The sequence below is a fragment of the Balaenoptera musculus genome, chromosome 1 (assembly GCF_009873245.2).
Source record: "Balaenoptera musculus isolate JJ_BM4_2016_0621 chromosome 1, mBalMus1.pri.v3, whole genome shotgun sequence".
NCBI lineage: Eukaryota > Metazoa > Chordata > Mammalia > Artiodactyla > Balaenopteridae > Balaenoptera > Balaenoptera musculus.
In genome coordinates, this window is record NC_045785.1 from 117,481,510 (window position 1) to 117,502,041 (window position 20,532).

Sequence of the window (20,532 nt, forward strand, 5' to 3'; positions counted from 1 at the left end):
CAGAGCTCTATGGGGGCAATAATAGAAAATCTAACATTCTTGTTATCAAAGTCTCAGAATGAGAGGAGAAAAAATAAGAATGCTGGGCTAAAAAGAGAAAAACTATTCAAAAAGTATTGAAATTTCTCCAAACTTGGCAAAAACATAAATCTACAGATTCAAGAAACTGAATGAACCCCAAAGAAACTCAAAGAAATATATACCAAGACACATAATAATCATCCAGCTGAAAACTAACAAAAAAGAAAAAATATCTTCATAACAGAGAGAAACAACATATTAACTACAGGAGAAAACAATTTAAATGACTGCTGATTTCTCATCAGAAACCAATGCGGGTAAGAGGAGTAGCATAACATTTTTCAAGTGCTGAAAGAAAAGAACTGTCAATCTAGAATTCTATACCCAGGGTCAGCAAGAACAAGCGCCTTACAAAGGGTGGTAAAAAGGGAGCCAAGAAGAAAGTGGTTGACCCATTTTCTAAGAAAGATTGGTATGATGTGAAAGCACCAGCTATGTTCAATATAAGAAATATTGGGAAAACACTAGTCATGAGAACTCAAGCAAGGAAAATCGCATCTGATGGCCTCAAGGGTCATATTTTTGAAGTGAGCTTTGCTGATCTGCAGAATGATGAAGTTGCATTTAGAAAATTCATGCTAATTACTGAGGATGTTCAGGACAAAAACTGCCTGACTAATTTCCATGGCATGGATCTTACCCATGACAAAATGTGCTCCATGGTCAAAAAATGGCAGACCATGATTGAAGCTCACATTGATGTCAAGACTACCTATGGTTATTTGCTTCGTCTATTCTGTATGGGTTTTACTAAAAAACACAACAATCAGATTCGGAAGACCTCTTATGCCCAATACCAGAAGGTCCTCCTCCAGATCCGCAAGAAGATGATGAAAATCATGACCCAAGAGGTGCAGACAATTGACTTGAAAGAGGGTAAATAAATTCATTCCAGGCAGCATTGGGAAAGACAGAAAAGGCCTTCCAATCTATTTATCCACTCCATGATGTCTTTGTTAGAAAAGTAAAAATGCTGAAGAAACCCAAGTTTGAATTGGGAAAACTCATGGAGCTACATAGTGAAGGTAGTAGTTCTGGAAAAGCTACTGGGAATGCAGCAGGTGCTAAAGTTGAATGAACTGATGGATACGAGCCACCAGTCCAAGAATCTATTTAAAAATCAGACTTCTTTTTTTTTTTTTTTTTTTTTTTTAATTTATTTATTTATTTATTTATTTTTGGCTGTGTTGGGTCTTCGTTTCTGCGCGAGGGCTTTCTCTAGTTGCGGCAAGCGGGGGCCACTCTTCATCGCGGTGCGCGGGCCTCTCCTGTTGCAGAGCACAGGCTCCAGACGCGCAGGCTCAGCAGTTGTGGCTCACGGGCCCAGTTGCTCCGCGGCATGTGGGATCCTCCCAGACCAGGGCTCGAACCCGTGTCCCCTGCATTAGCAGGCAGATTCTCAACCACTGCGCCACCAGGGAAGCCCTAAAAATCAGACTTCTAATGGTGATAAATAAAAGATCTTATTTGTGAAAAAAAAATAGAATTCTATACCTAGGAAATGAAGGTGAAATCAAAACATCCTCATTGTGAAGGAAAACTAAAAGTATTTGTCACCAGCAGACCTACCCTAAAAGAATGGCTAAAGGAATATCTTGAAACAGAAAGAAAAAAGAAGGAAACTTGGAACATCAGGAATAAAGAAAGAGCAATGGAAAGAGTAAAAATATGGGTTAAATATCATGGACTATCCTTCTCCTCATTTCTTTCTTTTTATTGGCTGCACCAGGCGGCTTGCAGGATTTTAGTTCCCCCACCAGGGATTGAACCCAGGCCCTGGAAGTGAAAGTACTGAGTCCTAACCACTGGACCACCAGGGAATTCCCTATCCTTCTCCTCTTGAGTTTTCTAAGTTATATTTGACAATTGAAGCAAAAATTATAACATTACCTGATATGGTTCTCAATATGTGGAGAGGATATAGTTGATAAGTTATTAAGGAGTGATGGTAAAGGAATCTTGCAAGGGTAATGTTTCTACATGCTAGTTGAACTGGTAAAAAGCCAACATCAGTAAACCATAAGTTACGTATGTTTAATGTAATGCCTTGAGCAGCCATTTAAAAATCTATTCAAAGAGATACACTCAAGATACACTATAGATAAATCAAAATGGAATTATTTAAAAAATATTCAAGTAACCTACAGAATGCCCAGGAAAGTAAAACGGAGGAATAAAAAAACAGAAGAAACAAGAAGAAAACAAACAATAAAATGGCAGACTTAAGCCATAATATATCAATAATTACATTATATAAATCAATGGAACAGACTAGGTAGCCCAGAATATACCCACACAAGTATGATCAACTGCGTTTTGACAGAGGTATAAAAGCAATTCAAAATAGACAACTAATGAAAACATACTGTATAGCACAGGGAACTCTACTTAATGCACTGTGGTAACCTAAATGGGAAGGAAATCCAAAAAAGAGGGAATATATGTATATGTATAGCTGATTCATTTTGCTGTACAGTAGGAACTAACACAACATTGTAAAGCAACTATACTCCAATAAAAATTAATTTTAAAATTAAAAGCAATTCAATATAGAAAGGACAGTCTTTTCAACAAATGGTGCTGGAACAATTGGACAACCATATATTATGGATATAAGGCTCTTGTGGATTAAATGTATTATGTATATGTTCTCCCACTACATGGCTTGCCTTTTTACTATTATAATGGTTTCTTTTGATTAAAAGAACTTCTTAATTTTGCTGTACTATACTCTAAGCCTTCATTTTCTCATCTGTAAACTAGGCATTATGGTAGTATTTCACTCACAGGGCTGCTATGAAGAATAAATTAAAAAATGCAGGTACTCCTGGTACTTAACAAAGCTCAATAGATATTATTATTATCCCCAGTGCCACCTTTTTGTTCTCCGTATAACCTTCTATTTCCTTCCATGTTCTCTATTCTGAACCTCTGAAAGGTCACATGGTATAACAGAAAAAGCTGGCCATATGGAGAAAATTGAGATGACTCATTCTCAATCTCATGACCCCACCTACTTAAAATCCCAGCAGGGGAAGAGATATAAGAGGGTGACTACAAGAGGGAAGTGGGTTCATTTTAGTGACTGATATCCAAAGAGCAATATGCTTGCTTCCCCAGCATGCTTCGCCTTCATCTTTCTCCTCTGCCAGCTCACAGGTGAGTCCAGCAAGATCCTCCTGTTTTACTGACTGCCTACCTCACCCTGCATGTAGCTCCAGACTCCTGGCTCCACTCTGGGCCTCTGGCTCAACTTAGGAGGCTCTGCTCCCTCTTCTAATATTGCTTTTTATATCCTGTGGTCTCTGGCTCACAGAGGGCAGGAAGAGACTGGAGGGAGAGGAGAAGGAATGACTTTGGGAGTTGACTGTCCTTCTGACTGTCCCAGGGAAGGGAGGGCTGAAAGAAGTGGTGTTGGGTATCAGAAAAACCTGTGTCCTAATCTGGATTCTGCCATGAAATAGATGAAGAATGTCATCTTCCTCGGACCTCAGCCCTCCCTCATTTTGAGGGTAATTTTTAAAACAAAATGAGATGGTACAGGTGTATATTTATTTACTTAGAAATATATATTTAAAATAGTTTAATTTAAATATATTTATAACATTTATACATATACTTCTATGTTTTATATTTATGTAAATATAAATATGTATTATTTAGAAAAATATTTTAAATTATTATGCATTTAACAATCATACTGATGGCAGAGAACATTTGAATTTTCTTTCTTAACCCAAGTAACCCAATCAGTCTCTACTTAGAAAACCAACTCATAGGTAGGCACTTTATATTTAATGCCATGAAGGACTGAGGACTTTTCTATGCCTGTCACAGGTATTCTAGTCTTTCAAGATGTTACTATCTTCAGGGCTCTCAGAAAGGACCAGGAACCCCATAAGTTAGGAATATCTCTCTGGTCATCAAACTCATGGAGAACCACCATGAGGTCTCCCTCTGAGGATTTGGTGTGGCTGGTTCATTTATGTGTGCCCCAGGCCTGCCAGAAGAGACCTGCCCAAGCCCTCATAGTAAGTCAGGGCTCCCAATCCTTTCCTCCCTGCAACCTGGCCTCTTGAACTGTTCAGCATCAACAGACTCTCACCCTCTGTGAGTTCGTTAAAAGTTTGCAATTTTAGGAAGCACCTGGTCCTGGAACTGACCCTTACTTTAAAAACCACTCCCTGAACGGAAATGGTGATCAGAAGTGGAACTTGGGGATGGTGAAATGGGGGAGGACAATGGCAGGACTTTTCAAACCCAGGTGCCCACCTGAAACATGACCTGGGGCAGCAAGGTGCAAGTTGCAAGTGTGCACCCTGCTCCAGGAGGCTGTGATATACCTTCCGTGACTGAAAGACAATCTTGAGATTGTCGTAGAGCCTCCAGTGGGCAGGACTGTGAAAGCAGAGTGCTGGCCCTGGAGAAGAACTCCTGGGTTTGACTTAGTAGCTATATTATTGTGGATAAGTTTCTTAGCCTTTGAACCTCGGTCTTTACAAGTATGTAACAGAAAATGAAACTTAACTTGCAAATTATTGTGATGTTTTAAATAAGATATCAAATGCAAAACAATATAATAATAATCACCATTTATTAAGCTCCTGTTACGTCCAAGGCATTTTTCATACAATCTCCTCACAAGTCTATAAGATAGATATTATTATCCCCAAAATAGGCTCTGAGAGGTCAAGTGTCTTAGGCAAGATTACACAGCTATTAAGAGGTAGAACAGAGACTGAGTTTCCAAAGCTAGTGCTCATTTCATCACACCAGACTAACGGCTCTAATATTGTATTACCCTCAGAAAAGTAAGTTGCTCAATAAATGTGTATTGAGATGAATCTTCCCCAGAGATTCCTTCCCTCTCCCAGTACATGAGGCCAAGGTATGCACTGGAAATGCCCAAGAAGTGTAGGGAACTCCATTTCCAGGATGTGAAGTCTGCACCAAACAAAAATAAACCCTGTGCCAAATTCAGAGGGAACCAAGGAAGAACTCTTGCCCGCCTCAGTATTCTCATCTGGAAAATGGCACAATTTATGATGATTATAGGATACGTAGGGTTGAGGAGACAGTTTATAAAGGAAATCAGAAAAAGTGGGTGAGGAGGTATTGGGGAGGTGTTGAAAAGACCAGAAAAGACAACAAGAGGGAGCGGTTTCGGAGATGAGTGAGGGGCAGAACAGTAGGAAACTTGAATATGAATGTTGCAGGTTAGAACTGGAGTGTTGGAAAAGGTAGTTGGTGAATTGGGAGGCTTGCCAGCCTCTGTTCTATGTACATCTTACATGGTACTGATTGTGAATGCCCTTTCCAAGTACATTAATTAAGGGGAATTTGGGTAAAGAGCAGTAATTTCCAAAGTCGTTTTTTTCTTTTTTAAGCAGTGGTTTCCTTTTATAAAAAGAAAACTTACACAGAAACAAACAACTCTGATGCATAGAATTGAAGCCTCCCTGATGGAGGGGGGAGTTCCATAGCCTCCACTCCATCCCTTACCCCCTTGACCTCCATCTAAGCTCCCAAGAAATACACTAAGGCACTGCCACAGACCTCAAAGGTAGCAGGGGCACAGCTTGGGAAACCCTGCCTTAGGAGCCCTTGTTACTAATCCTGACCTTCCACTCACTTGGCACACATCACTATAACCTTCAGAGCACCAGGCTCTTCATCTATAAAATAGGATTGGACTAAGTAGTCCCTAAAATTCCTCCTAGCTTTGAGATGCTCTGGTCCTTGGTTTCCATGGTGAGGGTGGCATGACACGCTGGTGCATTCTGATAGAGGCACCCAGTACTGGAAGAGGTGCTCGGGGACTGGGCTGGCAAGCAGGAGGTGGGCTTTACACACTCCGCTATGCCGAGGTCTTCCTCCTAGGTCACCATCCCTTGATTCTGGCTGTACTGATGGTGTCCCTTCCTCCTAATTTGGCTCCCTCCCTCCACTCAACACATGAGCCTTGGGGGAACAGGTTAAGGGGAGGAGGTGACAGCCAAAAGGAAAGGCAGGTGGCAAAAGGGAAGAGCTGTTGTCCGTTCTTGTTATGAAGAGCATCTTAGGGCTGAATCTCCTGGTGCCAAAAATACCTGAGACTTGGCCAGGGCAGAAAGCAAAGGGTCTCCTGTCCCAGCTCCCTCAACCTCCAAAAGTAGGTTGGTGGGGATGTTTGCCATAGGAATTATCTCCCTGCGTGGTGATTGGACTTATCTTTTGCTGTGAATTAGCCAGTGACTGATGTATAGGTGTTAGGGTCCAGACCACCTTCTAAGAAGCTTACCTTACTGAGAAGCCATCCAAAGAAGTTTTGGGAAATCTCACTTTTAGCTATTCTTGCAGAAATGAGACCAAAAAGTGGGAAGCTTTCTCAAAGCCTGTCCCTTATAGCACTACTGCCTGTCGTTCCCTCTTGCCTCCCACCGTGTCTCAGACTGCTCTGTACTTCTCAAAATATTTTCACATCTGTATTGACCCTTCATCCTTCCCTAAATCCTGGTGAATAAAGGTTATTCTTTTTCTCCTATGAGAGGTGAGAACACTGAAATTCAAAGTGGTAGTGGGAGGTAGCAGCGGAAAGAATGCAGGCCTCTAGAGGAGATGGGGGAACGCACTAGCTTCTCATGTCACATCTGCCACTTTCCAGTTTGGGGCCTTGGGAAAGTCACTCAGCATCTTGGAGCCCCAATGTCTTCATCTATAAAGTGCAGCTTAACGTTTATCACATGGAGTTGACTTGAGGATCAAGAACGAGAATACCCATTAAACCAAGTATTCATTGCTGGAGTTATTATTACAGAGGAACCAGAATGGAACCCAGGTCTCCTGACCCCCAGTTAGGCCAGACCTCTAACGTTTTTACACTGCTGCATGTTGCCTGGGAGAAGAGGTCATCTCCACCCGTCCCTGGATGAGACTCCAGACCCCATCACCAGGTGATCTGGAACCTAATGCCTGTAGATCAATGATCCGCTGACTCACAGCAAAATGGTATGTCCAGTCACCACCCAGGGGAATAGCTCCTCATGGGGAATATAAAGTGGAAAATGAAGTGACATTCATGGTGGAATTTCAGAGGGTAGGTGTGAGAAAGAGTTGAAGACTTCCTCAGGGAAGGGCTTTGAACTAGGATTTATGGGTCTTAAATAAGGTTTAGATGGACACAGAAAAGGATAAAACACCAATAAAAGCGTGAGTTAGGACATAAACTGGGGATAAGCTGAAGGAGGAGCCCTGACTGCTTGTCTGGTGGTAGTAAGTGGGTGGCAGTCCAAGGCTTCATATCTTCCCACAGCATCAACTTTTGCTGGCCTAGGAACAAAAGCCCTGGGCTTCTCTCAGATACAATCAACCTGGGACATGTGATACCCCTGAACTAATTATTATGCAGAGGAAGGCTACCACTTGAGTTGAGTTACCAAACCATATGGCTGCTAAAAAATGAGGAAGGAGTGAAATGGATACAGAGGAGGCAAGTTACAACATTCACCACATTAATCCAGGTGGGAGGGTAGATGAGTCTCATGGGGCCCAATCCTCCCTGGCCTTGTAGATAGGTGCTAGTAGCTACTCATTCTCTAGGGCCTTCTGATCACACAGGTCATGTTACATCCCCCACCCCCATCATGTGTTCCCTAAGTACTGTCATTTCCCCTTTCACAGCACATGTTGTTACTTATTTAATGACTCTCTCCCAACTCCATGAGTGCAAGGATCATGACTATCTTGCTCCCCAGTTATACCCTCAGCTCCTACAGAGTGCCAGGCACAAGTATGGAACCAAACAAATTCTTGTTAAAGGAAGGAATGACTGAATGAGCAGAGCATGACCTACCTAGACATGGTAAAACCCTATAGGGTCACACACCACAGGTGGAGAAGCCATCAGAGAAAGGGGAGCTTCAGTTCAGTCTTAGAAGCTGAGAAGAGAAGTGTCTTGTTTCTGGATCCCCTTTCACAGTCAACTGGGAAGAGGAAACAAAACTGGTTAGGACTTAACCAACCCAGCCCCCTAACGTCTGAGCTCACATTTAGGGAATGGCATGGAACTACTTTCTTCTTTTATGACTCTTCTCCTCACCCTGAAGATACAATAAAGATAGAACAATATCCTCCATCTAGGTTCATGTTGGCAATTTGCACTGTATTGTCCTCCAGTTTCACTCTAACAAGGAACAATGCATTTGGAGATATTTTCTTATATCTCCACACAATTAACATTTCTTAAAATGTACCCTAGGAAGATAGCACCATGTTTACAAAGATGTGAAAAGAACAATTAATTATTCATGGCTTAAGTGCATGCACACATGCTAAAACACTAAAGCCACATCCTTACAATTTTGTCACCTCCTTGACATATACATGTCCCCCAAACCTCACATGCAAATTAAAATACTCAAAGATGCCCTAATCCAAGAATTGCACCTACTTGTGGGCAAGTGATATCCAATCTTTATTTGACTGCAAAATATTCACCCCTTCCATCTCATGGTTGAAGTAAAAGAATGAATACATTAATTGATAAATCAAAAATTCAAATAAAACTGGTTTTGTCTATAACATTTACTGGAAATGTTTTGACACCCCATGAGATGATCAAAGAGAGAGTAATGAGAAACCATCCTCCCTTAGTATTAGAAAAGCAGGGAGGGCAGCTTTTTGGAAACTCAGCTTACTTAACAGGATGACTTGATAAAGGCTTGAGTGATCCAAAGTATATATGCATATATATAAATGATAGGGGACAAATGTTTGAAAACAGGAATCAGCTCCTAAAAGGAATTTACTCAGGAAGAGAAACCAGTACTTTTAGAGATAAATTTAGCAAAAAATTTGGTCAAGATCCAAGACCTGTTATCAAGGGGCTAGGTCAACATTTGGTAGCACCAGATTCCCTTAATCTGGGGGCACTGGTAGAGCAGCTTGTACTTGAAGGAAGGTCACCAAAGGACTTGAATGGTAAATCGGGATTCCATGAGACCCCAAGGCTTCAGATTTGACACCTGAGCCCTTGAGGGAACTGAAGAAGGGGACTAATGGAAAGGGCTGGAGCTGGCACAAATGCCAAGGGACCCTCAAATTGAGCCATAGTGGAAAGAGTCCAGGCTCCAGGGCTGCAGTGACACTGGGTTAAATCCTCAAATTATCAGCTGCTAGCTTTGTGCCCTTGGAAAAGTTACTTAGGTTTTTTTGAATCTCAGGTTTGTTTTTTTTTAATCAAATCCAGTTAACAAACTTTTGCTGTAAAGGGCCAAATACTAAAATTTTAAGCTTTGCAGGCAGTATGATCTCTGTCACAACTATCCAACTCAGCCTTAGTAGTGGAAAAGCAGCCATAGACAATGTGCAATGGAAAGAACATGGCTGTGTTCCAATAAAACTTTATTTTCAAAAACAGGGGGCAGGCCAGGTTTGGCCCATGAGCTATTTATTAGGTTGCTGCTCAGTTGACCACTTCTGGAAGCTTTTCCAGCAGACATTCTTAACTGTTTTTCACCTGGAGCCACAAAATCAGTGATGGTTGTTTGCAAGTCATGCTTTCTGAGGTGAATTAAGATTGCAGTGAAACAGAAATTTGGGAGGCAGGGAGCAGTAAAGCCCTACTACAATTCCTGATAGCTCAGGGTAAACATCACAGGTAGCCTGGGCATATTCCAGAGCTCCCAGTCACTCACCCTTTTCCTTTCCACTCAAGGAAGGATATTGGAATTCAAGTGAATGAGAACCTCATTTGGGGATGATCTTGAATTCACTCCCATCTACCATAAAATAGAAAGATAAATCATCCTCAAACTTCTAAGCTACCACTATCTTTAAAAACTTAGAGCTTGGTGTGCTGGATTGGGCAATTGGGATTGACATGTATACACTGATGTGTATGAAACTGATGCCTAATAAGAACTTGCAGTATAAAAAAACAAACAAAACGACTAATACTAAACTTTCATTGGGTTATTTGTATGGAAATATGTTAATATAAATGTTTCAGACATTACATGAAATTTCTAAAAATCTTATATTTGTATTTGTATGGAAATATGTATGGAAATATGTTAATATAAATGTTTCAGACATTACATGAAATTTCTAAAAAAAAAAAAAAAAAAAAAAACTTAGAGCTTGCCTCCCGGTGCCCTGGTTTGTGCTTGAGAACTTCTGCCCCAGCTCAGATAGACTGCTACCTTCTTCATCTGCAACACAATCAGCTCTCCCAGGAGCAATCTGGGAGTCCTAAATGGAGCTTGGACAGTAACCTTCCCACTTGTCACCCCACAGGAACTTGTCAAGGATGCAGCCGACGTCATGGTCTACCTCAGAGCTTGGTCTTTTCAGCCAGAGATCTCTGGGAATGGGGTGGGTTCGCCTGTAGTCACCCCTTTCAGGCAGAGAGTTCTGACCTCAGTGCCTTTGTGTGAGTGAGGTTCCAAAGGGTTTCCCAGGACTGGTTGGGTTAGACTGAGAGGGTTTCTTGGGACCTTTCCGGGACCTAAAGGGAGTGAGTAATTGGTGGCAAGGGCAGGAACTCAGGTTTATTTCATGGTTCTCTGTTTCTGCAGGGCCAGCAGCCTCTGGAGTACTGAAGAAGCTAGTTGGTGCCCTTGGTGGGTCTGTGACTTTCCCACTGAATCTCTCAGTAGATCCAATTGACAGCATTATCTGGGTCTTCAACACAACCACTCTCGTCACCATACAGCCAAAGTTGGCAGACAAAAAAGCCGTTATCATAGTGACCCAACATCGTAACAAGGAAAGGGTGAATTTCCCACATGAAGGCTACTCCCTGAGGCTCAGCAAACTGAAGAAGAATGACTCAGGTGTCTACCGTGTGGAGATACACAGCTCAACCCTCCAGGATCCCCTCACCCAGGAGTATGAGCTGCGTGTCTATGGTGAGCAGAATCAGTTCCAAAGGTGGATGACTGCCTTCTTAAAATGGTGAACTCCCTGATATTGGAGCTGTTCAAACAAAGGCTGGATAAACCCTTGGCAATAAAGTGGAAGAGGGAACTCGTGCATGGATGAAGTAGATACAGTCAACCCTTGAAGTCCCCTCTTAGAGATTCTGTAAGAAGGATTGTGGTGCAGCAGATAGGCGTTATGAGAAGTGACAATCACGCAGGTCAAATGTTGGCTTCTCTACTTACTAGTTACATGGCCTTAGACAAGTTACTTGATCTCTTTGAAACTTCATTTCCATATCTGTAATGGGGAGTAAAGTGATACCTATCTTAGAAAGATTATCAGGTATAACTATCAATCACACCTCTTACCCTGAATATTCTAACCAAATGAGAAATAGACACAAGAATTAGAAAGGAAGATAAAAATATCAGCTTTGTTTTTTCTGGTAAAGCTGGATAATAAAAATACTTTCTCCCAAGTCTAGACTTTGGTGCCTATTCAGGGAAAATGAACTTATGAAACAATTACTCAACCAGCTACAAGAATAGCTGCCTCTCTCACTGAGCTGCAATATCAGGGACACCAGGAGATGGGCCTGCAGGTTTGCTTGTAGGAGGTAGACCATGCACCTTAATCCAGATGTGTCCTCCATATAGATATAGTTGAAAAGAATGGAAGACATGCATTCTGCAGGCAAACTAGTGGGGTGGGGGGGTGGGGGGAGAGCAAACCACATTTACACAACAATCATAACAGCTCAAACATGTAAATAGAGAAATGTAGTTGAGGGATGTCAGACTCACCATCTCAGCAATGAAACAATTGCTCATCCTCTGAAAGAATGAGCACAAGGTAGAGAGGGGAACCAGAAGTGTTGCTCCAATACCTTTGTTCTCTCCTAGAGAGTAAAGTGAGTCTCTTCAAGGAAGCCTGAGGACAGGGGAATAGGGAGCCTCCAAAAAAGATAAAACTAATGAACATCTAAAATGCTTTTAACACAGTGCTTGCCATATGTCTGTGCTTAGTAAATGGCAGCTCATTCTTGTTGCACTGTAAATATTTCTATTACGATTGTTGTTGTTTTATGGCTGTGGGCAATCTGACCTAGATAGTTCTCTTCCCCAGATAAGAATGAGAATTCTGCTCTGAACTACTGTTTCCTCTCCACTCTGTAGCACACCAGGGAGATTCAGGTCCAAGGTTTACAAGAATAATGCAGAAAAAAGGAGGGCTATGGGCATAGTTTCCACACTTGGTTGTCTATTTCTCTTTTACAGAGCACCTGTCAAAGCCCAAAGTCATCATAGGTCTGCAGAACAATAAGAATGGCACATGTGTAACCAATCTGACATGTTCCATGGAACAGGGAGGAGAGGATGTAACTTACAGCTGGAAGTCCCTGGGACAGGCGACCAATGAGTCTCATAGTGGCTCCATCCTCCCCATATCCTGGAGGCAGGAGAAAAGGGACATGACCTTCATCTGCATGGCCAGAAACCCCATCAGCAGCAATTCCTCAAATCCCATCTTTGCCTGGAACCTCTGTGAAGGTGACTGTCTCTCTTCTCTCTCCAGGAGCCACTGGTCTTAGGACCTATATCTTCTTCAGCTCCTGGTCCCCCATGGGAACAAGCCCTTTCTGAAAACTGGAAGCCCTGGGGAAGTCATCAGACTGGGAGGAAGGTTACAATTGCTCCAAAAGTTGGGTCATTTTCCCTAGCTGACTCTTCTCCTTGCCCTGTGCCTCCACCTATTCTCTCTTTAAAGGTGCTGCTGGTGGCCTGGCTACCTCTGTGATCCTCAAACTCCTGTTGTCACTCATCCTGCTCTGTTTCATTGCACTGGTGCTAATTATTTTCATCATACGAAGAGAAAGAAGAAAAGGTACAGCATAAACTATTTTTGTCTTCACCCTCAATTATGCATTTTCTCCCTCATTCATTCAACAGTATGTTGGATTGTGTGCCAAGCTTGGTGCTAGGCACTAAGGATGCAGAAATGAAGAAGCCATCATCTCTGCCCTAAAGGACAGCACCATCCATCTGTACTCCTTAGTTCTGGAGTGGAGAGAATACCTGAGTTCTTAACTTCTCTCCTAAGGCCAGGGTTCTCCTAGTTCCTTCTCCAGTGCCTGCCCTTCTCCTTCCCCCCAGAGGGACTTACTAGTGTATCCCTCCTGCTGACACAGGTCACACACTGCTGACTCTGCTCCCCTGACTGGGAGGCCATGGCCTCCAACTCTGAGGTCCACAAACCAGCACCGTCCATTCAGCCCATCCCTGTCAGAGCCCCCAATCCATCCCTGTTCTCTCCATTGGATCAACTCCAGAGACTTCTCTCTACTCCCCACCTCAGTCTAGATACATTACTCCTGGAGAAGCCTTTCTCTGTCTTTTTCCAGGCTGTACTCCATGCTCTGTGTCCCTAAACCCTGCTGATTTGTCTTCTCGGGTTCCCACTGATACTGTCCACTCAGGGTATTGGGGAGGGACCTAAGCGCTGGTTGGGTATGAACTGCAGACTTTGAGATATTCTCTCCCTCCTGGAAACACTGTAAAAGCACTTCTGATCTCCTCTGCTTCCTCTTTTGGTTGCCTTTGTCCAGAAATTGGGAAGTGAAGTGATGAGGGTGACCAGTTCATCTTGGGGTTCCTGGGTTTAGCACTGAAAGTCTCATGTCCTGGAAAACCCTTGAGTTACAGGGAAATCAAGATGGTTGGCCACCCTAAGTGGGTCATCCAGATGGTGGGCCAATGAGGGTGGCCAGTGGAAGGAGGAGCCAGCTCTGATTCTCTCCCATCTTGGTTTCAGAGTTCATTGAAGAGAAGAAGGGACTGAACCTTCATCCAGAAACTCTTAACTACTCCCCCGCTTTTGAAGAGACCTCGGAGTATGACATAATCTCTTACTTTAATGTGAGTTCTTTCCCATCTTTCCTGGGGCCTGATTCTCCTCTCTGAGGCCCTCCTTGTTTTACTTGAGATTTTTTCATGGATTTGGGCAACATGGGAAATGAAAATGTATAACCCTTTAAACCCAATGTACCTGTGTCTCCCCCAAGTATTTATGGATTCTCTCTTGTGCAGGAACTGGTGGCCCCTGGAGCATCTGGTTCTGACCTAGCCAGTAACGTTCACACTGTGATCTACGGGATCACTCCTTCCCCTCCACTGTTCAAAATGGCCACTCAACAGACCCAATTCCTTTTGCATAGGATGGCGGGTAGAGAAATGTGACTTTGACATGATGTTTGAGTTATGGTGTCAGAAAACTGGCTTTAGAGATGCCATTTCCTCTGAGGCAACTCAAGGAACCACCAGGAGGGGGCTCAGAGGGTCCATGGTGGCTCTGGGCCCTCACTCAAGGCTTCCCAAGTGTGGGTCGCCAAGCTGCAGTGAACGAACACAAGGTTAATTCAAAGAAAACTCTTTGAAAAGAAAATCTTAAGACTAAGGTTTAAAGAAATACAAATAACAAGAGACAATTTGGAGACAGGAACTACGTAGACAGCTTCAAAATGTCCACTGGCAAAAATCATTGCAGCCAAGGCTAGGCTTGCTCCTTAGGGGTCATAGTGTCCTTTCCACATTGGCCCACTTAATGAAGAAATAAAAGCACTTTGGAGCTTCAAAAATCTTAGTTTTGGGCTTCCCTGGTGGCGCAGTGGTTGAGAATCTGCCTGCCAATGCAGGGGACACGGGTTCGAGCCCTGGTCTGGGAAGATCCCACATGCCGCGGAGAAACTAGGCCCGTGAGCCACAACTACTGAGCCTGCGCGTCTGGGGCCTATGCTCCGCAACAAGAGAGGCCGCGATCGTGAGAGGCCCGCGCACCGCACCGCGATGAAGAGTGGCCCCCGCTTGCCGCAACTAGAGAAAGCCCTCGTACAGAAACGAAGACCCAACACAGCCAAAAATTAATTAATTAATTAATTAACTTAAAAAAAAAAAAATCTTAGTTTTACTCCAGCCTTCAGTGTCTCCTGATCAGGATGCATCTTCTTACACTTATCCACAACTTTTCCAAGAGGAGATATTATGTTTCCTCTTCGAAGTTGTTGGTGTCCTGAGAGCTCCTTCCTTCCTCACAGGGGCGACCTCTTTGTGCTTCACTCAGCCCGGCTTCTGTCAAAATTGATCACTTTATCACCATACTCCCTCTTCCCCTGCTCAAGACACATTCCCTGGAGACCACAAGACTGTCCAGTGACTGTCCAGTGAAATAAATTTCACTGACCCAGGATATTTTTCTCCAGCCTGGAAGGAGCTTTTGTTATTGCTGTCGTTGTTTTGTTTTGTTTTGTCCCTTTAGTCATCATTTCTGATTTGCTCCATAAGCTCTTTTGACTGATGGAAAAGTTTATTTCCAACATTGAAAATATGATTTCAAATTATCCTTTAATCACCTTAGGAGGCTCATAGCTCATAGGACTTAATATATCTTATATATTTATTAAGTAATTTAAACAAGATACAGTTTTAAAATAATGCAATTTCTTCTTTTTTAAAATTTATTTATTTTTGGCTGCATTGGGTCCTCGTTGCTGTGCGTGGGCTTTCTCTAGTTGTGGTGAGCGGGGGCTACTCTTCGTTGTGGTTCACGGTCTTCTCGTTGTAGTGACTTCACTTGTTGAGGAGCACGGGTTCTAGGCACGTGGGTTTCAGTGGTTGCGGCTTGCGGGCTCTAGAGCACAGGCTCAGTAGTCGTGGTGCACGGGCTTAGTTGCTCCGTGGCATGTGGAATCTTCCCAGACCAGGGCTCAAACCCACGTCTCCTGCATTGGCAGGCAGATTCTTAACCACTGCACTACCAAGGAAGCCCACAATTGCTTCTTGAAAAATGTCATTAATAATTACAATAGCAGTCACTGACAAGAGCACTTCCCACTCCCCCATTCTGGCTCCAGAACCCTCTCTTCTCTCTCACCCTCTCCTCCCACCTCTGTTTTCCCTTCTCTGGATTCTGGTTGTCTCTTTGGCCTTGTCTATGTGACCCAGGGGGTTGGTGATGATTTCTTTTGTTTGTTTTTTGTTTTTTAACAGAGCACTATACCAGAGGAAAATGCAGTAAATACACTTTGTTCCACTGTGAAAATACCCCCAAAGGTAAGAAGCTTTAGAGCTGAGTTTTATCTTAGCTGTCCCATCCTTCTTCCTTTTTCAAGTTTAGCTAGAATTTCTTGGGCCCCAGGGATCTCATTTTCCCTGTTACTAAAAGGCACACCAGGATACCCATTCCCTTTGCTTAAGGTTACACAAGTATGTGGGGAATAGAAGAGAATTGTGTTTTAAGAGTGAAAATGGGGGTAATGTGGAACAAATAGAGTAGGAGAGAGGTTCCAGGCGGGATCAATAGGGAAAATCAGCAGGATCCTGACTGAGGGCATGGGAAAAGTTCCATGGCTTAGGCTGTGCCTGGGAGAAAGGGATGGCTGGGGAGACAACTCTGGCTTGTTTCTGAGCCACTAGCAAACTGGAGGCAGGAGAGTGTTCCTCTTCTTTTCCATGGTCTAGCTCTGTTACATGTGATTTGCAACTTCTCCCCAGTCAAGCTACTAACGTAGTAAGCTTTTAAAGCTTATTCCTTCACAGATCACGCTTGGCAGAAGCAGGGATACCTTCCTGTCTCCTCTCCCAACCACATCAGAAAAATGAGGATGGGTAAAGCACTTTGCCTAGTAATAGGAAAGGTTGGTTTGGATAGATTATTAGAAGGAAAGTTGAGTTCATTAAGCATTCAACAAGATAAATGTGGGTTAGGCTTGAGGAGTAGTTTTTCTAAAGTCAAAATGATTAAACAATGGGAGCAAGCATAGCGAGAGGTTTGGGTTGGGTACCCTTGGCAATGAAGAGTGTCTGGGATGGTGGGGTCTCCTGAGGGGGGGTCCATAGTTCTGCTCCTCTCCAGTGTTCTGCATCCTTATGTCTGCCCAGCAGGTGGAGAAATCCCACTCACTGCCCACGTTGCCAGACACACCAAGGCAATTTACCCATGAGAATGTCATCTAAGCAGCCATGTGTTCCAAAGAAAATGGTCAAAAGAATTCACTGACTTGACCAAAAACATCAAGGAAGAATGAAGGACACTGACTTCCTTCCAGAATAAAGTATCCCTTAGGCTCCTTCAGACTTAAGAGTTCCTAATCCGGGAATTTCCTGGTGGTCCAGTGGTTAGGGCTCTGTGCTTTCACTGCTGAGGGCCGGGGTTCAATCCCTGGTTGGGGAACTAAAATCCCACAAGCAGTGTGGTGAGGCCAAAAAAAAAAAGAGAGAGTTCTTAATCCTACCCACTGCTGAGAAATCTCTTCAAATCCAGAATCCCTCCTGGAAATGTGATTGGGAATTTATCAGCCAACTCAAAGCAAGGGCTTAGAAGCATCTCTGTTGAAATGTAAATGCAGTTTCACACATTTGAATGACAGCTCCCATTCCAGGGTTTGGAGATGAGGAATATACCAAGGGTTTGGTTGCCAAGAGGGCAAGAACTTCAGAGCAGGCAGCTGATGTTCCCCGCAGAAGCAGAAGACAGCAGTCAGAAATGGATTTATTTACTGACTCATCAACGACGTGCCTGACACTGTGCTGAGCTTACTGTGATTTTCGTCAGATGTGCTCTCTGTTCTCCTGAAACTGACCCTTCATGAACTACTTCCGTGGGCAGTGGCAGCAGACCTGACCACTGATTCCCAACACCCAGGGGGGTCGGGTGTGAATCCACAGGACTTGGGAGTCAAAGCGCACAAAGACAGAGAAGCCAAGTAGAAGACTCAGTTTGGCTGAGTGGAAACTCAGAAGTGTGATTGACCACTGCCCCAGCTTCATTTACACTTTTGTGCTGCAAGGGAGAAACCCAGGCCTTAGGCCTATGCAGGAACCCATCTCAGTAGAAGAACTGCGCCTGAAGACATACTTTGAATCTATTTATAGAAGACTTGCAAACATTTAAAGTTGTTTAATTCATTCAATGAATATTTATTAGGAACCTCTGTTAGGTGAGTCTAGCAAATAAGACGGACATGATTCCTGCCCCCATAGAGCTCACCTTTTTAGTGAAATGAGAAACATGTGGAGGGAGAGGGTTGCTTTGGATGTCTTCCTGGACACACATCTTGAATGGAAATGTTGGAAAGGGATCTGAGGTCTCAGGTCTAGGGGTGTGAAGTGTTTCCTTTATTCAAGGGAAAACAACTTCTGGAGTACAGTGCCTCACAAGCAGTGCAGCACTCTTCCTGAGGGATTTTGGGCAAGAGTGTTTTACAGAGTTTTAGAAGAGGCAACTTAGAAACAGGGCATGATTGGCTAAGAGGTGGGGATTTCCCTATAAGTTCTAGTTTCTAGGGTAAGGTGAGCTAGGGAAAGCTGAGTTGGAGGATTGTGATTAGTGGATGTTAGGTTCCTGGACAGGTGTTTCCCATAAGTGCAGGCTGACTTAGGCTTAGATTCGTGATGTGGGCTGGACCACTGGGGTAGCTGCCATTTTGTGGGTCCAAATATATGAATTATTAGAAATAAGGTGGAGAAATGTGTGGTAAAGTTTGTGAAGGGAGAAGATATCTGCTCTGTGTGGAAAGGCCCACATGGGAGAAGAGCAAGGCCACTGGCTGACAGCCAAGCTGAGCTTCCAGCCAGCAGCTAGCACCAACTGCCAGCCATGAGAGGGAAGCCATTTTGTATATTCCATCATTCTTGGCACCTCAGCCAATACCACGTGAAGCAGAAGAACCAGCTAGGCAATCCAGAGAATAGTGAGAAATTTAAAAATTGTTGTTTTAAACCATGTGAGAGAGAGAGAGAGAGAATGAGAGAGGGGGGTGAGGGAAGGAGGAAGGGAGAGGGATGGAGAGAGAGAGAGAAAGAAAGAGAAAGTATCTAGAAAAAAAAAACCTTCAGATATAAAATGGCCAATGTAAGAGATAATAAGCCTTCAAGAAAAAAACTAAAAGGGAGGGGACCAAGAGAACAGTCTGAGGCTGATTTGAGGGGAAACAAATGTGAGTAGGAGGCAGTCCCCCAGCTCTGAGGAACCTGGAGGAGGGCCCAGCTGGCCTCCACGTGGAACCGTGCAGATGTAGATGAGAAAAAATAATTTTTCTCTGCCCTTCTGGGTTCTTGGTTGAGACCCCATAATAAAAAGATTAACAGAAGAAAAACAAACACGTTTAATAACAAGTATTCCTCTTATATACATGTGAGATACCCAGGAAAACTGAATAAACCTTCCTGAAATGGCCTCTTCCATCAACATCTCCAGACAAAAGAAGACGGAGGTGGGGGCAGTTATGGGAGGTTATCAGGCAAAGCACAGTACCACATGGTTGTTTTGCAGTTTTAAATCACTGCCTTCTCCGTTGATGAGTTTTTAGAGATTTAATCACCCCCCTCCTCCTGGTACAGAGAAGGAGACACCCTTGCAAATGGAGATTTCTCTTGTAAATGTAAATGTCTCTTACAAAAGGGTAACTTCTACTCATTTTCAGAGCTCTTCCTATGTCTGTTGTTTCTTAAAAGTAATCAGAATAAAATAATCCTTATGCCAAAGAGACATATTTTTGAAGTGACAAATTCTGCTCCCCTTCACAGATGTGTCCTTTCTGAGACACCACATCAAATAGAGTGTGATTCACATATAAATATTGTAAATGTCTGTATTTATTACTACAATTACTTTTTTAATAAAATAAGCATGTCTTGAGGAAGATTTTTTTTTCTAATTCTCACAAATTTTGGGGTGGGGTGGGGTGGGGTGGAGTGTAGCTATAGCAGCACTTGGAGGGGAGAGTGATCTACATTGGAGCCAGAAAGAGAAGCTACCAACTAAGTAGATGTGTGACCCACACTGATGCCACCTCAGCTGTGACACTGTACCACATCTTCATGGCCTAGGGTGAAGCCAGTGTGGCATTCATCATGGCACAAAATTTAAGGGAGCACCAAAACACTCAACCATCAAGGTAAATAATATTTTTGTGCAATATTTAGAAAAATCAAAATTAATGCAAAAAATCCATTACGGGTGAAGGAGTGTTTCCCTTCTTTCCCCTCTTAGTTCTTTTGGCTAGCAATTAAAATGACATAAGGCAGATTAACAGGAGAAAATCAAATTTATTACATGCACAGTAGGAATCCATATAAGTACGAAGAATTTCAAAGACAGCAAGACAAGGTGAGGTGTGTATATATTCTGGACTAAAGAGAAGAAGGTAGGGGTCTGAAGTTTCAAGGGGAAGTAAGGTAACTCACAGGAAGATAAAAAGAGTTAATGTTTGGTAAACAAATGTTTACTGGGCCATCAAAAGATAATGGGACACAGGACTTTGACCAAATGGGCTTTGCTAGGTTCTACCACTGTCTGCCACTCCTAATACTTTATATAGTTATCTATGGTGATAGCATCTTCCTGGACAGGCCTCCTATCTTAAAGTCTTTTAGGCAGTAAGGGGTAAGTTCTAGGTTCTTCCTGAGACACCAAGATTTGCAGCAGAGAAAAGGTTTATTCTTGAGACAGCCAAGTGGAGAGACAGGAGAACAAATCTCAAATCCACCTCCCCAA

General features: G+C 43.1%; 1 protein-coding gene and 1 pseudogene across 3 annotated transcripts; both read left to right on the forward strand.

Moving 5' to 3' along the window:
- Positions 1–422: 422 nt before the first annotated feature.
- LOC118903856 lies at positions 423–1,198 on the forward strand (annotated as a pseudogene).
- Positions 1,199–3,172: 1,974 nt separating this feature from the next.
- SLAMF7 (SLAM family member 7) lies at positions 3,173–18,766 on the forward strand. 3 transcript variants are annotated; one of them, XM_036866379.1, is made up of 7 exons: positions 3,173–3,240; positions 10,638–10,970; positions 12,261–12,533; positions 12,751–12,867; positions 13,795–13,898; positions 16,026–16,088; positions 16,917–18,766. In XM_036866379.1, exons 1-7 carry the CDS (start codon positions 3,186–3,188, stop codon positions 16,989–16,991), a joined length of 1,020 nt encoding a protein of 339 aa, XP_036722274.1. In that variant the 5' UTR covers positions 3,173–3,185; the 3' UTR covers positions 16,992–18,766. The 3 variants fall into 3 exon arrangements, with proteins under 3 accessions (XP_036722274.1, XP_036722284.1, XP_036722295.1); XM_036866389.1 differs by having other exon boundaries at positions 16,920–18,766; XM_036866400.1 differs by lacking the exon at positions 13,795–13,898 and having other exon boundaries at positions 16,920–18,766.
- The last annotated feature ends 1,766 nt before the right edge of the window (positions 18,767–20,532 follow it).

Excerpts from the sequence above, each read along its gene's own strand:
- SLAMF7 (XM_036866379.1), top strand. The coding sequence starts at position 3,186 with ATGCTTGCTTCCCCAGCATGCTTCGCCTTCATCTTTCTCCTCTGCCAG. Across the intron at positions 12,534-12,750 it reads TGCCTGGAACCTCTGTGAAG|GTGCTGCTGGTGGCCTGGCT; the intron begins GTGACTGTCTCT and ends CTCTCTTTAAAG. Across the intron at positions 12,868-13,794 it reads ACGAAGAGAAAGAAGAAAAG|AGTTCATTGAAGAGAAGAAG; the intron begins GTACAGCATAAA and ends TCTTGGTTTCAG.